Genomic DNA, 17778 nt, shown 5'->3' with positions numbered 1-17778 from the left:
GCGCGGTGCGCTGGCCGCAGCAGCCATTGGAGAGTGAACCAACGGCAAAGGAAGACCTTTCTGTCTGTCTCTCTCTCACTGTCCATTCTGCCTGTCAAAAATTTAAAAAAAAAAAAAAAAAGAACAACTGAAATACAAAATACTGACAACACTAAATGCTGGCACTGATATGGAACATTCAGAACTCTGATCGCTGCAGCTAACAATGCAAAACAGCATAATCTCTTCAGATGACAGCTTGGCAGTTTCTTTTAAACTTAACCTGTGCTTACCACACAATCCAGCAATCATGCTCCTTGGTATTTACCCAAATGAAATGAAAACTAACGACCACACCAAAACCTACACGTGGGGTGGATGTTCAGCATAGCAGTTCACTGCCACTTGGGATGCCCCATCCTTTTCCGATTGCCTACTCTGTTTCCAATTCAGCTTTCTGCTATCGTGTGCCCTGGGACATAGCATATGATAGCAAGGATTTGAGTCCCTGCCACTCATGTGAGAGACCTAAATGGAATTCCAGCCTCAAGGCTTCAGCCTCGCCCAGCCTTGGCTGTTGCAGGCATTTGGGGAGAGAACCAGCAGATGTAAGATCTCTTTCCATTTCTCTGTGTATTTCAAGTAAAATGAAGATAAACTTTAAAAAAAAAATCTGCATAAAAATGTTTATAGCAGTTTTATATAATTTAGAAACAAACAAAATGCTCTGTTTTAAAAAAATAAAAATAAAAATAATGATTTATTTGAAAGGCAGAGAGAGAGAGAGACATATTGAACAAACTATTTTCCAGCCACTGGTTCATTCCCTAAATGGCTACAACAGCCAATGTTGGACCAGGCTGAAGTCAGGAAGCCAGGAACTCCAACCAGGTCTCACACTTGTGCGGCCAGGGCCCAGACATTTGTCATCATCTGTCGCATTCCCTTGTGCATGAGCAGGGAGCTGGGGCAGAAGCAGAGTGGCTGGATTTGAACCAGCCCCCTGATATGTGATGCCAGTGTTGCAAATGTTGATTTGATCACCTACATCACAACGCCAACCCCTGAGATGTTCTTCAATAGCTCAATGGATAATCAACTGGTGGTATTTCCATATGATGGTATTTCCATATGTGATAAACAGAAATGAACTACGAAGCCACCAGAAGACATCGAAGAAATTTACATTGTTAGGGGAAAGAAACCTATTTGAAGGACATGTTGTACAACTACAACTTTACAACACTCTGGGAAATGCAAAACTATGGAGACAGTAAGAAGCTCAATGGTTGCCAGGAGCTGGCAGGTAGGTAGGGAGAGATGAACAGGTGGAACACAAAGGATTTCAGGGCAGCGCTGTGACTGGATATGTTTTTGAGTCTTCCCCACCAAGAGTTTACGTGTTGGGAACTTGGTCCTAGGGATCTAATGGCAGATTACAACGCAGGCCTGTCTCTGCCCTGTCTTCCTGTTTTCTAATGTAACCTCTCCCTCTCACATGCAGTCCAGTCCCTATGAAGCCATCTGTCACGAGGTGACGCAGCCAGGGAGGCCCCTGTGAGACTTATCACTCTGTCTCTCCCTCTCTGTTAACTCTGACTTCCAAGAAAATACACAAATCTTTAAAAACAAATAAATTATCCAGCTTCAGGCATTTCATTACAGTAACAGAAACAGATGAAACCAAGCAGTGAACCTTCCATAGGATACTGAAACTGTGGACACACGTTACCACATATTTGCCAAAACCCACAGAATATAAACAGAAAGAGTGAGCCCCAGTGTAAACTATGGATTTTAATTAATAATTAGATCCCACCATTGGCATCAGTTGTCACACACGTTCCTCACGAATACACAGTGTAAACAAGAGCAAATGTGTATGTGGTGAGGAGGGAAAGGAGGGCAGGTATTTCTTATGCCTTACTTTCCCAGCAATTTTTCAGTAAAGCTAAGACTCTTAAAAAAAAAAATAATAATCTTTCGATTAATAAAAAACTAAAAGGACTAAAATACTAGCAATATCATCACATGTGGAAAGATGAAAATTAAAATATTCTATGATCCTTATATTATTTTGGAAAAAGATGGAGTGTTGACTACCTTTAGACTTTGGGTCAAATAATGCACATTAAAAATGTAAAGGGAACCACAAAGAGAATTAATTAAAACAAATCTGCTGCAAAGTGAATGTACTGTTTTCAATTACGGTGACTCACCTGAGATTCCAGAACCTCTACCTTGCGTTTCCTCGTGTGAAGAGCTTTACTAGGAAAAGCCCAGTAGTAATTCGACGTTCCAATCCTCTCACAGTCAACCATCCCATCATCAACTAAACTCTGGAGGACGTCTTTGACTGACATGGCAGCTAAGACAGACAATTTTAAAAACTCTACGTTAAGAAACATCATAAATAACCGTAAAAGGCAAATTAAATCAACAGTTAATAGGCTAATAAATATTGAGCTTTAAAAATAACAAAAAAGACAGAAAAACAGTAAAAGCACATCAGTGGCCCTCCACAAAATGTGCCTGGCAAAAATGTAAGAAAAATATTCAAACCCACTAACAACTGAAGTAATGCAAACTAAAGCAATGAGATATGACTAGTGAATTAAACACATTAAAGAATATAATAAAGAATTCAAGGAAATGGGTACTCAACATAGGTGAAGAAATGTGGCAATATGTATTGAAAAACTTTAGATTAATGTATATACCCTCTATTGAGTAATTCCACTTTTATAAATTCAAAGAAAATGACTAAAATGCATAAGGATGCTCACTGAAGCACTGTTTTCAATAGCAAAAAAAATTGGAAAACAGTCCAGTAACTGGATTTTTTCAAGTATTTGCTTGATAGGGTATTATGCTACCATTTCTATTACAAAATAATGTTTAATGGCATGGCTATAAATTCAAAATATAATACACACAATGTATTAAACAGAAGATAAAGGACAGTATGCACTAATACTACGGTGGTTATCCCTGGATGGTAGGGAAAGACAATTTTTAATTCCTTTTTTTTTTGCTTGTTTTTTCTCAACCATGAACATGTATCATCTTTTGTTAAGATAACTAAAAACAGGGGCCAGTGTTGTGGCCATTTAAGCTGCCGCCTGCAATGCTGGCATCTCACATGTACCAGTTCAAGTCTAAACTGCTCCACTTCTGATCCAGTTCCTTGCTAAGGTGACTGGAAAGGCAGCAAAAGATGGCCCAAGTGCTTAGGATCCTGCCACCGACAACGGAGATTCAGATGAAGTTTCTGGCTTTGACCTGGCGCAGCCCTGGCTGTTGCATGCATCTGGAGAGTGAACCAGTGGATGGAAGATATCTGCCTCTGCCTCTCTTCCTCCCTCTCTGTAACTCTGAATTTCAAATAAATAATTTTTTTTTTAAATAAGTCTTTTATTTTTTATTTTTGATAGGCAGAGTGGACAGTGAGAGAGAGACACAGAGAGAAAGGTCTTCCTTTGCCGTTGGTTCACCCTCCAATGGCCGCCGCGGCTAGCGCACTGCTGCTGGCACACCGCGCTGATCCAATGGCAGGAGCCAGGTGCTTATCCTAGTCTCCCATGGGGTGCAGGGTCCAAGCACTTGGGCCATCCTCCACTGCACTCCCGGGCCACAGCAGAGAGCTGGCCTGGAAGAGGGGTAACCGGCACAGAATCCGGTGCCCCGACCAGGACTAGAACCCGGTGTGCTGGCACCACAAGGCGGAGGATTAGCCTGTTGAGCCACGGTGCCGGCCTATAAATAAATAAATCTTTAAAAAAAGAAAACTGAAAACAAAACCACTCTGAAAATACAAACTGTAAGTAAAGAAATAAAGTGGATGCTCCAGTCAGGGTTAAGATTAAAAATCAGAAAAAAAAAAAAAAATTAAACATAGGGGACAAGAGGAGAGAGAAAAATTAATGGGGACACTAAGGTATAAAAAGTTTTAGGGTTCTATTCATGGTCAGGGGGCTACAGCTAATAATAATGCACCATATATTTTTCTAAGAAAAACAAAAGGACTTAGAACATTTTCATCAGAATGAAATAAGTTATTTTAAAAGATTTATTTATTTAATTGAAAGTCAGAGTTACAGACAGAGATGTCTTCCATCTGCTGGTTCACCCCTCAAATGGCCACAATGGCCAGAGCTGCGCCAATCCAAAGCCAGGAGACGGGGATTCTTCCTGGTTTCCCAAGCAGGCACAGGGGCCCAAGGACTTGGGCCATCTTCTACTGCTTTCCCAGGCCATACCAGAGAGCTGGATCAGAAGTGGAGCAGCCGGGACTTGAATGGGCGCCCATATGGGATGCTGGCACTGTAGGTGGAGGCTTTACCCACTACACCACAGCGCTGGCCCCAAGAACAAAAGAGTACTTGAGGAGCTAATGTTTACCCTGATTGGACGTTACATAATGCACCATACATCATGAAAATATCACATGGTATCCCATAAATATGTACAGTTTACATATGCCAATTAAAAATTAACTTTTAAACACCACGTAAAGTGGTAAACATTTCACAAATGTTTGAAATCCTATGTACTAAGAAATATAACAGTACTTTAATGTCTGAATTTTCCCTAGAGATCATCAAATGTATTTACAAATCATTCAACAAATAAAACAGACACCAAATTTGCAAAATGCTCAACTCTACTTGAAAAGCACAAACAGAAGTGAAATCTTAAAGGATCCTAAACACATGGAGCCGGCACTGCGGCATAGGAGGTCAAGCTTCCATTTGTAGTGCCCAAATCCCACGTGGGTGCTGGTTCCATTCCCGGCTGCTCTGCTTCCAATCCAGCTCTCTGCTCTTGGCCTGTGAAAGCAGTGGAAGATGGCCCAAGTGCATGGTTCCTGCACCCACATAGGAGACCCAGAAGAAGCTCCTGGCTCTGGATCAGCCCAGCTCCAGCTGTTGCAGCCATTTGGGGAGTGAATCAGCAGATAGAAGACCTCTCTCTGTCTCTAACTCTGCCTCTCAAAATAAATAAATCTTAAAAAAAAAAAAAATCCCCAAAACAGGTTTAAGAAACTAATATGAATGTAAATTGGTATAGCCTTTCCTGAAGGCAATTTGAGATCAAATAATAAAAAGCCTGGCCAGCGCAGTGGCTCACTTGGCTGATCCTCCGCTGGCAGCGCCGGCACCCTGAGGTCTAGTCCCGATTGGGGCGCAGGGTACTAGTCCCAGTTGCCCCTCTTCCAGTCCAGCTCTCTGATGTGGCCTGGAAGGGCAGCAGAGGATGGCCCAAATGCTTGGGTCCCTGCACCCGCATGGGAGACTGGGAGGAAGTACCCGGCTCCTGACTTCAGATCGGTGCAGCACTGGCCGTAGCGGCCATTAGGGGAGTGAACCAATGGAAGGAAGACCTTTCTCTCTGTCTCTCTCACTGTCTAACTCTGACTGGCAAAAATAAAAAAAATTAAAAAAAAAAAAGCCCAGAACACAAATCTGTATTTTCTACTCCATTTTTTTTTTTTTTTTTGACAGGCAGATAGACAGTGAGAGACTGAGAGGAGAAAGGTCTTCCTTCCGTTGGTTCACCCCCTCAAATGGCTGCTACGCTGTGCCAATCTGAAGCCAGGAGCCAGGTGCTTCCTCCTGGTCTCCCACACGGGTGCAGGGCCCAAACACTTGGGCCATCCTCCACTGCCTTCCCGGGCCACAACAGAGAGCTGGACTGGAAGAGGAGCAACCAGGACAGAACTGGTACCCCAACCAGGACTAGAACCCAGAGTGCCAGCCCCGCAGGCGGAGGATTAGCCTAGTGAGCCATGGCGCCGGCCTCTACTCCATTTTTAAAAAAAGATTTATATGTTTATTTGAAAGCCAAGAGTTACAGAGAAAGAGGGAGAGACATGTCTTCCATCTGCTGATTCACTCCCCAAAAGTCCACAATGGCCAGGGTCGAGCCAGGCTGAAGCCAGGAGTTTCATCTGGGTCTCCCATGTGGGTGGCAGGGGTCTAAACACTTGCACAATCTTCTGCTGCTTTTCTCAGGCCATTAGTAGGGAGCTGGGTTGGAAGTGCAGCAGCTGGGACTCAAACCGATGGCCATATGGGATTCCAGCATCACAGGTGGCAGTTTACACACTACGTCACAAGGCAGGTCCCTTTCTATTTTTTATTTTTAAAAGATGTATTTATTTGAGAAGCAGAGACAGAGAACTCCATCTGTTTGTTCACTCCCCAAATGGCCACAACGGCTAGAGCTGGGTTGGTACGAAGCCAGGAGTCAGGAGCCTCTTCTAGTCTGAGCACCTGGGTGATCTTCTGCTTTCCCAGGCTCATTAGCAGAGAGCTGGATTGGAAGTGGAATAGCTGGGACTTGAACTGGTGCTCATAAGGGATGCTGCGTCACAGACTGTGACTCCTCTATTCTATTTCTAGGCATGTTTGCCAGTAAGGCAATGGGAGATGTGAAGAAAAATCTATGGGCAGTGTTTTAGTCTGCTTGGCCAGCTATAGACCACCCGATCCTGAACTGTGAACCTCCCAACTCTTACCTGAAATAAACCTAGTCCTTCCCAAGAAAGCGCCTCTCAGGTACCATAAACTTATAGAAACTGACTACTAAAGGACCCCATCCTGATGACTTCACTTAACCTTAACTACAATCAGAGTGGGGGTTAGAGATTCAGTATTTGACCTGATGTGGAGATGACAAGCAGTTCAGTCGAAGGGCCATGCTGTGGTGTAGCAGGTAAAGCCACCGCCTGCAGTGCCGGCATCCCATATGGGCCCAGGTTTGATTCCTGGCTGCTCCACTTCTGATCCAGCTCTCTGCTATGGCCTGGGAGGCCAGTGGAGGCCAGCCCAAGTCCTTGGGACCCTGCATCCGCATGGGAGACCTGGAAGAAGCTCCAGGCTCCTGGCTTCAAATCAGCTCAGCTCCAGCCATTGCAGCCATCTGGGGAATGAGCCACCAGATGGAAGACTTCCCTCTAACTCTGCCTTTCAAATAAATAAATAAATCTTAAAAAAAAATTCAGGAGCAGCAATATGTGGAAACAACCTAGATATTGAACAGCTAAGGAGCTAAGCAAACTATGGTACAGTAGGTGATCACTGAATGAAATACTGGAAGGCAAGTGCTATAAATAACTTTTTTAAAAGACTTATTTATTTGAAAGGCAGGGTTAGAGAGATGCTCTAAACACAAGCCCTGTGGCTGTGGCCCATGCACATCATATGAGGACTTTTACAAACATTCTTCACCTTTAGAAATTTTATGTTTTTCATAAAGAGGAAGACCACTGCAGAAGAAAATGACACATATTTCCCACAGTATCCCAGTGCAGCAGCAATACTCACTAATGCCTTTTTCTTTGGGAGCAATCTTCTCCATGTCTTTTAGTTGAAACACATCTTTCTGTTTAAAAAGTTTTACAGAAGATGAAAAACACATATTTGTTTTCCGCTGCTCATTTTTATTTACCATATTATGTTCACAAACATTGTTTAAAAAAAAAAAACAAAAACATAAATGAACAGTGCAATGAAATCAAGCATTTTAGAGCCAGAGGAAACTGCAATTCCCTCATTCCATAGCCTCAACAGAACTTCAAACAGACAGGCTGTCACAGAAGCATACAATGCTTTAAAGTACTTGGAGATCAGAATATAAAGAGCATCTTCCCACTGAAGTAGAAAAATCAGCTATGGTGGATCACTTGGTACCCTGAGGGAATTAATTAGCTTCTCTGACATTCTAATTAAAAAAAAAAAAACACAGCAGGGCTTTGGATAGCATATATCACACCTCACAGACTTAACAGTTCTAACCAAAGGCAAAACAGGCAACTGTCAAGATTTCTGTACATTTAGGGTTTCACAGGAGAGCTACACCTAAACAAGAAAATCCTACAATTCACAGCTGCCTGTCAATCATTCACCTATATATGTTGCATGCCTACCACATGCAAAGCACAACATTATGGGGAGATATGCATGTAAAACATTTAATCATATGGTCAGAAAAAAAGCCTACTTAAGGATACTCCTTACCATTTGTAATAAGCCTTGGTTTTAAGTGGTGAAAGTAATTTAGACAGGGCCAGTGCTGTGGCATAGTGGGTAAAGCTGCCACCTGCAGTGCTGGCATCCCGTATGGGTGCCAGTTTGAGTCCCAACAGCTACACTTCCCATCCAGCTACCTGCTAATGTGCCTGGGAAAGCGGCAGAAGATGGCCCAACTTCTTGGGCCCTTAGTCACGTGGGAGACCCAGAGGAAACTCCAGACTCCTGGCTTCAGACTGGCCCAGTTCTGGTCATCATGGCCATTTGGGGAGTGAACTAATGGATTAAAGACTCCTCTCTATGCCTCTTCCTCTCTGTAGCTCTGCCTTTCAAATAAATAAATAAATCTGTAAAAAATCCTTTAAAAATAATTTAGATAACAAAAGTGAAATTATTTTGAAAACTATTCAGTAATTACAGCATATATCATGGGGCAGATGCCACAGCACAGTGGGTAAAGCCACAGCCTGCAGTGCCAGCATCTCATATGGGTGCCAGTTCGAGACCCGGCTGTTCCTCTTCCAATCCAGCTCTCTGCTATGGCCTAGGAAAGCAGAAGATGGCCCAAATGCTTGGGCCCCAACACATACATGGAAGACCCAGAAAAAGCACCTGACTTTGAATTGGCCTAGCTCCAGCCTTTGCGGCCATTTGGGGAGTGAACCAGTGGATGAAGACCTTTCTCTCTATATAATTCCACCTTTCAAATAAAATAAATCTTAAAAAAAAAAAAAATGGAATTAGGGGCCAGCACTGTGGTGTAGCAGGTAAAGCCAGCTACAGTGCTGGCATCCCACTTGGGTGCCAGCTCGAGTCCCAGCTGCTCTACTTCCAATCCAGCTCTCTGCTATGGCCTGGGAAAACAGTAGAAGATGGCCCAAGACCTCAAGCCCCTCCACCCGAGTGGGAAGACCCAGAGGGAGATCCTGGCTCCTAGCTTCGGATCGGTGTAGCTCCCGCAACTGTGGCCAACTGAGTGAACCAGCAGATGGAAGACCTCTCTCTCTGCTTCTCTTCTCTCAGTGTAACTCTTTCAAATAAACAAATAAATCTTTTTTTAAAAATTGGAATTAAAAGATGCTTGTTTCAGTGCGAAAAAATGTTGATATCCATGAATTGCTTTCCTTTTCAAAAAAAAAACAAAAACAGATTTGGGGGCCGACGCTAATGTTCCTGAGAAAGCACTGGAGGATGGCCCGAGTCCTTGGGCTCCTGTACCCCCGTGGGAGACCCAGAAGCAGCTCTGGGCTCCTGGCTTCAGCCTGGCCGAGTCCCGGCTGTTGCAACCATTTGGTGAGCGAACCAGCAGATGGAAGATCGATCTCTCTCTCTCTCCTTGTCTGTCTGTAACTCTTTCAATAAATAAATAAATCTTAAAAAACGTTGCTTTATTGCTTCTCGGCCTTTTGGCTAAGATAAAGTATAGTAAAAAAATGTTGCTTTATATGAAAGGAACAGTTGCAGAGGGAGGGAGGGAGGTGGAGGGGAAGAGCGCCCTTCCATCTGCTGGTTCACTAACCAAATGGCCAGGGCTGGGCTGAAGCCAGGAGCCTGGAACTGCATCTGGGTTTCCCAGAGGGAACCAGGAGTCCAAGTACCTGGGCCATCCTCTGCTGATTTCCCATTAGCAGGAAGCTGGATTGGAAGTAGAGCAGCCAGGACTAGAACATGTGCTCATATGGGATGCTGTGGTCACAGGTGGCAGCTTAACCCACTGCATCATAATGCTAGCCCTCATGGTTTTTCATTAAAAACGTTTTCCGGCCAGCACCGCGGCTCATTAGGCTAATCCTCCGCCTTGTGGCGCCGGCACACCGGGTTCTAGTCCCAGTCAGGGCACCGGGTTCTGTCCTGGATGCCCCTCTTCCAGGCCAGCTCTCTGCTATGGCCCGGGAGTACAGTGGAGGATGGCCCAAGTGCTTGGGCCCTGCACCCCATGGGAGACCAGGCTAAGCACCTGGCTCCTGCCTTCGCATCAGCACGGTGTGCCGGCCGCAGCACGCCAGCCATTGGAGGGTGAACCAATGGCAAAAGGAAGACCTTTCTCTCTGTCTCTCTCTCTCTCTCTCTGTCCACTCTGCCTGTCAAAACAAAACAAAACAAAAGCATTTTCCATAAACTTTCCCAAGACCCCTCATATTTTCAAAACAAAACAAAAGCGTTTTCCATAAACTTTCCCAAGACCCCTCATATTTTCAAAACAAAACAAAAGCGTTTTCCATAAACTTTCCCAAGACCCCTCATATTTTCTATTAGGAACAGGCACAAACATATGGAATAGATAAGGAGGCCTGTGTTAACACCACACATGTGCTATTCCACAGCCTGACTTAGAAATGCAAAGAGGACGTGTACCCTCTAAAGTCAGATGACCCTGGTTTGAATCCTGGTGCTGTCACTTCTATTTTCTGAGACCAAGGACTGGTTCCTTAGACACTCCTGTGTCAGGTGTCCTCGTCTGTATAATGACAGCAATAGCACCCTCGTCACAGAAGTGACAGGCTGAAATCAGATGTCTGTCAAGTGCCTCCAACAGGGACTGACCCTGGGTAGCACTCATCATTAGCTGTGCCGGTGTCTGGGGGACAGTCTGGACAGAAGAGATTACCAATAGTGCATATGGTTCTTTCTACTCCACGGCTCAAGGCACTACCGTTTGTAGAATTTTACCCAAGAAGATATTGGTCAGTACTGCTCTCCAGTCAAGAGGGGACAGTTAACACTGGATGATGTACACTTCACATGAAAATCACACAAGTTATTTAAGGAAAATGACTTACCGTCTCGAAAAATATTTCCATCATGCGGGTTCTCTTTTCTTCTGCACTTAGTCCTTTTTTCTTTGACTAAAGCACAAAAAGGAAAACACTGCTTTCTTAAACACTGTATTTAAAAACAACTTAGCCTGAGACACCTTTAGCTTTATGCAGTTTTATTTAACACCAACAGGTTATTTTGCTACTCTCAGTGCCAAGCCTACAGACTCATTTTGACTTTTATACCAAGCTTTGTGGGAGTTGCTGCTAGTATGGTAATAATCATGACTGGGACAGACTGTGGCATCTTTGATGAAATTCAATATTTACAAAATGAATCAACAAGTCATTGTATACCTACAAGGGACTTACTATCTTTCAAAATAAAGAAACCAGGCAGTGCCGCGGCTCACTAGGCTAATCCTCCGCCTGCGGTGCCGGCACCCCAGGTTCTAGTCCCGGTTGGGGCACGGGATTCTGTCCCAGTTGCTCCTCTTCCAGTGCAGCTCTCTGCTGAGACCTGGGAGTACAGTGGAGGACGGCCCAAGTTCTTGGGCCCTGCACCCGCATGGGAGACCAGGAGGAAGCACCTGGCTCCAGGCTTCGGATCGGCGCAGCGCCGGCCATAGCAGGCATTTGGGGAGTGAACCAACGGAAGGAAGACCTTTCTCTGTCTCTCTCACTGTCTAACTCTGCCTGTCAAAAAAAATAAAAATTAAAAAAAAGAAACCGAAGTACTTATAACTAAAGAACAGTTACATGCACAAATTGCTACATGAATGCCCAAGCTAAATGAATTAACTCCCTCACTTGGGGAGGGAGGGGGGGAGGAAGCAGAATTATCTAGGAAGGCTACAAGCAGAGGATTTGGGTAAGCCGAGAAGCAGCAAAAGGTGTCTGAACAGACCACACACAGGCACACTGTTATGGAAGTGCACAGAACACTCCAGAAAGACAAGCACTCTAGGACAGTTACTGAATGGACTATGCAGGAGTGACAGAAGTCAGGATAACGGTTGTCTGCGGCCAATCAGGGAAAGCAGACAGCCAAGCTGAGCAGACTTTACCTAGGAAATGAAGAGTTACTGAGTAATTCTGAAAGTGGAGGAGTGACGAGTTAGAGTTACACTTCAGTACCTTAACCGCAATAGCTAGCAATGGGAAGGGTAGGCTAGAGGAGGAAAAAAAAACTAAGTGGACAATGGAAGGCTACTCAGATTACCATTATTCTGAAAAACTTTTGGGTCAATCTGAAACCAAGAAAATTAACTGAAACTAAGATAGGTAACTGAAAAATGAGAGTTGGTCAGTTTTACCATTTGTTATAAATAGAATATACAGGCCGGCGCCGTGGCTCAACAGGCTAATCCTCCACCTTGCGGAGCTGTCACACCTGGTTCTAGTCCCAGTCGGGGCACTGGATTCTGTCCTGGATGCCCCTCTTCCAGGCCAGCTCTCTGCTATGGCCAGGGAGTGCAGTGGAGGATGGCCCAAGTGCTTGGGCCCTGCACCCCATGGGAGACCAGCAGTGCGCCGGCCATTGGAGGGTGAACCAATGGCAAAGGAAGACCTTTCTGTCTGTCTGTCTACTCTGTCCAAAAAAAAAAAAAAAAAAAATTAAAAAAATAAAATAAATAAATAGAATATACAAAGTTGAAGTTTAATTTAAAAACAAAACAAGAGTTCATATCTTCAATCCAAAAATTTGCAGAAAGATACCCAAAAGGCTGAAAACCATCATCTGTAGCTCTCTACCCAAATGTTCAAGTTATTTACAACTTTCTCAAAAACTGTGTGGAATCATGAGAATAAAAATTGTTTGTTAAAAAAAAAACCCACTTGGGGCCGACGCTGTGGCATAGCAGGTCAAGCCGCTGCCTGCAGTGCCAGCACCCCATATGGACACCAGTTTGAGACCCAGCTGCTCCACTTCTGATCCAGCTCTCTGCTATGGCCTGGGAAAGCAGTAAATGGCCCAAATCCTTGGGCCCCTGCACCTGCGTGGGAGACCTGAAAGAAGCTCCTGGCTTCAGACTGGCACAGCTCTGGCCATTGTGGCCAATTGGGGAGTGAACCAGTAGATAGAAGACTTCTCTCTCTAACTCTGACTTTCAAATAAATAAATAAATCTTTAAAAAAAAAAAAAAAGAGAGAGAGAGAGAGAAACAAAAGACTGACCTTATCTAAACAAAAATAGATAGGGAAAGGGATTGGGAATGGCCACTCTGACCCATGCCAGAGTATATAGGTCTTTACTCATCTTGTAAAACCTAGAAACACACTGTCTCATTTCTACAGCAATAAGATGAGCAAATGTTTCTTGACAAATCATGCGGATAGATGATGGCCTCAAAGTCTACATCTTCCTCTTGCTCAGCTACTGATCTCATCAGCTTTCTTTGTCTTTTAAAGTTTTCCTTTTATTTTTTTTAGGATTCATTTAGTTGAGAGGAGAGGGAAGAAGAGGGAACCTTCCACCTGCTGGTTTACTCCTGCAACAGCTGGGCCTGGGCCAGGCCAAAGCTGAGATCCAGGAGCTTCATCCAGGTCTCTCACATGGGTGTCTGGGGCCCAAGCACTCGGGCCATCTTCCACTGCCTTCTCAGGCGCATCAGCAGGGAGCTGGATCAGAAGTGGAGCAGTCGAAGATTGAACCTGTGTTCATGAGATGCTTGTGTCGAGAAAGTGGCGGCTTAACTTCTGCACCTAGCTTTCCTGAGCACCTATGCTGAACCCCTCAAGTTCTCACAGCCCCTGACCTTCAGTCTCACCTATCTACCTGTGTGCTGGACAGACTCCAAACTCAGGTGGTCTAAACTTCAGTCTTCCCCAACTACAGCTACTCTCCACCCCTGCAGTCTCAGGTACCATCTGGTCACTCATGTCAGAGGCCTGGCAGGTATAAGTGCCTTTATCTCTTACCCCACACCCACTCAGTCACCAAATTCTGTCAACTTCAGCATTCAAGTATCTCCCATCTATTCTGTCTGTTCCATGCCTACTACCTCAGTTCCTGCCTTTATTATCTACCTCCTGCAATACGTATGCATGGATCTCAAAATTATTTCGCAGCAAAAATACCTCTCATCTTTTTTATTTTATTTTATTTATTTATTTATTTTTGACAGGCAGAGTGGACAGTGAGAGACAGACAGAAAGGTCTTCCTTTTGCCGTTGGTTCACCCCCCAATGGCCGCCGCGGTTGGCGCGCTGCGGCCAGCGCACCGCGCTGATCCGATGGCAGGAGCCAGGTACTTTTTCCTGGTCTCCCATGTGGGTGCAGGGCCCAAGCACTTGGGCCATCCTCCACTGCACTCCCTGGCCACAGCAGAGAGCTGGCCTGGAAGAGGGGCAACCGGGACAGAATCCGGTGCCCCGACTGGGACTAGAACCAGGTGTGCCGGCGCCGCAAGGTGGAGGATTAGCCTAGTGAGCCGCGGCGCCGGCCAACCTCTCATCTTTTAATTCCACTGTCCACAAAAGCTTTGAGGTACCCTCATCTACCTTAGTCCACAAATACCCTCAGGCCTCTAACTACACTGTGTGTCACTCTAAGTTCATATCCCACACTGTGAAGTGCAAATGTGACCACACTTCCGCCTTGCTTGGAACCCTTTGGTGGCTTCCAACCATCTAGAAATAGCCAATCATCCCTAATGGGATACATGAGGGTACTTCCAAAAGTTCATGGGGCTGAGTGCCAGGATAGACAGAGCAGACATAAAGGCCAGCACTTAATTTCAAGGCCACATATCTAAAGCCCACAACTGTAAAATTTGAGACTGTTCAGGTTCCCAGGCCCCCAAACGCAAGGGATGCTGAGAACTAAGGATCGCCTGCAGAGATCCGTCAGCGAAGTCTCAGCGCCAGAAACCCACAGAGAGCCAGGGTCCAGGACGGCCTTGTGAACCTCCCTTCACACAGCTCTGCAGAAGAATAAAGCAGCCGTGGGCTCCACACCGTCAGAAGGCCCCTTCAGCTATTTCTCTGTTCTAGTAGGTCTCTAGGCACATCCTGTATGGAACGAAGCAGAATCTCCGGAAGATGCCTGGGCAGGCACATTTTAAAAATCCTCTCCAGGTGCTTTAACTGTGCCCCATGGTTGACAACCCTGCTCTTCTCAGCCTAGAATCTGAAGGTCATGTGTGTCTGTGGAGGTGGCGGGGAGGGGCTTGTGTGGCAGTAAGAATCCCCTTAGGACAGTAGTCTGTGGCTGCATCAGCAGTAAACGCCAGGATCTGCAAAGTCCTTAGGGAAAGCGCCTAACTTCTGGTATTATGAACAGCTCCTTGGCAGATCGCTCACCCTACCCTGGGGCGGGCAACGAGAAGCAGCCAGCATCAGGGCAAGCCTTTAGGAAAGCGAAGCACTCAGCTCAGCTGCTGTGAGTTATACAAAAGTGGATGAGCTGTGTTCAATGATTCCACCTCCAGGTGCTTTACTGGTTAGTCTCTATTACCTCTAGAAACCATTCTGTTTAAAGACGAACCACAACAGAGCACCACAGTCAGGGTTACATACAGTAACTGATGTAAAAGGATGCCACTTTAACACATCTTTCTAAACATTTCTCCAAAAGCAGACTGAACGCGGACAAGAAATCAGCTGCTGGTACAAGTCAGACGCAGCCAGCTTAGTAAAGGGACTCAAAACGTGACCCCAGGACTATAAGCCTTCCTCGTCGACCTAATTATTTTAAAACACTTTAAAAAAAATCCTACGACTAAAGAACTTTCTGAGAGTAGGAGTTACAGAATTCCTAAAATCAGCCTGGTTGACCAATTACAATGGGATTTTTGAGAAATTCTGAAAGCACATGTCACCTGCTGCTTCTCCGTTTCTAAGCACACGCCCAGCAGCACCGTTTGGCATCTGGTTAGGATGCTGGCTTCCCCCATCAGAGTGCCGGGGCCTGAGTCCCAGCTCTGCTCTTGTTTCCCACTAACGCACACCCCGGAGACAGCGGGCAATGCTTCCTTCCTGTCGCTGGGTTCCTGCCACCCCCGTGGGAAGCCTGGATTGAGTTCCGGGACCCTGGCTTCTCTCAGGCCCAGCCCCCAGCTGTTGCAGGCCTGTGGGGAGTGACCCAGGCGAAGGCAGATGGCGTTCTACTAAATAAGATGTAAAAAAGCACTAATAGGCCCAACAAAATCAAAACAGAAACTATTAATTCACAATCAGCAAAGAGAACAAAAGTTTATCTTGGACCAACATAACACTTGTTCATCACATAACAAAAAACAGGAATTACACGTCTTTAAGTTTTATTCTAATCTGGGCCATGCTGCCCCATTACTGGAGGTAAGCATCTTTAGAGTTTCAGTAGCATCAGGCGATCCGTGTGCCCAGACCAGGAGCTGTCTACCAGGGGCAGTCGGTAACAGCGCTGGCGGGGCACTGCACTGGGGTCCCGTTTGCTTGCTTCGACCTTCCTGCGTACGCCCAGGTGGCTGGGTCGTTAGTTTAACCACAAGGAAGCCGTTACCCGTTGTTAGGAACTGCATCTGGACAAGCACTTGCAAATAAATAACGTACGAGTGGACCCGCGGCCACCCTTCTCCGCTCGACGGCACAACGGCCGTGCCACTAAATTAAGACATTAAAATCTCAGCTCCACTGCATCAGACGCCATCAGAAGCCAAAAGGGCGCGGGGGCCGAGACGGCAGGTGCAGGAAAACGACCCTGTGCCCAGAAAGCCCTCGCTCGCACAGGGCTGCCAGGCGGGGGGCGGGGGTCCCGGCGGCCCCCGCCCTTCGCTGGACACCAATGAGTTCCAGGGGCGAACAGCGAGGCTGCGCAGGTGGAGCAGGCGGGGAACGCGCTCTCCAGCCTACCGCCGTGCGGACGGCCCTCAGCCGCGGGGCCCCAGGGAGCGGGGCCCTGAGGCGCGGGCTCCCGGGCCCCGCCGCCGCCGCCGCCTCGCCCGACCCTCTTTCCCGGCTCCTCCCGAGGGGCTGCCCCGGGGCGAACCGGTCCACGGGCGCCCGGGGCACTGGCGCTTCTCACAAACCACCGAGTTCGCTCGCGAACGCGGCCCAGGTTCTCACTGAGCCCACTCGCGAGGGCCGCGGGGGCCGCGAGCCGAGGGGCTGCGAACGCCCCCGCGGGCCCAGCCGGCGCCGGCGCGCAACTCCACGCCACGGCGGGACTCTAAAGCCCCGCGGGACCCAGCCCTTGGCTCTTACCATGGCGCCGGCTGCTGGGCTTCCGGCGGCGGGGCGTGCGCTGGCGGCCGGGGGCGGAGCGGGTTTGATTTTGGCGCTCACGCCGGCCTCCGGGGCGGGGCAGCGAGGGGGAGGACGTCCACGTCTCCCGCACGGCGCGCAGCGACCCCTAGCGGCTGCGCCGAGCGGCCGGCCGGAGCGGGGTGGGGCGTGGCGTGGCAGGGCGGGGCCTGGGCGGGGGCGGGGGTGGGGCCTGGCTGGCGGTCGGCCGTCTGTGCTTGGTCCTTTGAGTGGGGTCGCCGTGGTGCTTCCGTTTCCTGGCGCTTGTGTGTTGAACGCGACTGACTTTTTTGAGGAAGTCGTGAGCGCTTGCTTTTCCCTGAGTTTTCTCGCCGCCACGGAAACCTGACCTAAATTTGGCTTAACAAACAGAGCCCATTTGGCTGCCGGAAGGAAACGCTGCCTCCATCCATCCGGAGTTGTCCGGTGCGGGGCGGGCCCAATTCCTTTCCCGCCTTCTGGTGTCACTCCTTATCTCCTCCCCAGCCCCTTTGCACTTACCGTTCCGGATTTTAAAAAGCCCGGGTGAATGGTTGGCGTTTCCTTTAGGTTTTAAAACCAAAGAAACAGCAATGTGAATTTCACATCATTCTGTCGACGGTATCTTGCCTCATGACAATAGATGCGGATTCAGAACAAAAGTTTGGGTTCCTTCCCCGAAAGTTGTGAAAATAGCGCATTAAGGCTTCAATTATATTGAAATTTATTATTTTGTGTATTGTGAAGTATAATTATATTTTTAAAGAAGAGCATCTGAAATAAAAGTTCGTAGTCGTTGCTTCTCT

At 46.9% G+C, this 17778-nt stretch overlaps 1 protein-coding gene across 13 annotated transcripts in view; it reads right to left on the bottom strand.

The window, feature by feature from the left end:
- The window catches only part of MND1 (meiotic nuclear divisions 1), an 87102-nt gene extending 70062 nt beyond the window's left edge, over window positions 1-17040 (bottom strand). For all 13 annotated transcript variants that reach the window (XR_009866618.1, XR_009866619.1, XR_009866620.1 and 10 more), the window contains exons 1-4: window positions 16955-17040; window positions 10793-10858; window positions 7308-7365; window positions 2199-2347 (exon numbers count right to left, since the gene is read on the bottom strand). Coding sequence is in view for 8 of the 13 variants with exons in the window: in XM_062199462.1 (XP_062055446.1) it covers window positions 2199-2347; window positions 7308-7365; window positions 10793-10858; window positions 16955-16957 (276 nt within the window). In the remaining 5 variants the exon portion in view is untranslated. The remainder of the gene's footprint in view (window positions 1-2198; window positions 2348-7307; window positions 7366-10792; window positions 10859-16954) is intronic.
- Window positions 17041-17778: the final 738 nt, after the last annotated feature.

This window comes from Lepus europaeus, chromosome 8, assembly GCF_033115175.1.
Source record: "Lepus europaeus isolate LE1 chromosome 8, mLepTim1.pri, whole genome shotgun sequence".
Classification (NCBI taxonomy): Eukaryota; Metazoa; Chordata; class Mammalia; order Lagomorpha; family Leporidae; genus Lepus; species Lepus europaeus.
The sequence above is the reverse complement of the archived record's forward strand: the minus strand, read 5'-3'. Positions and strand labels throughout refer to the sequence as shown.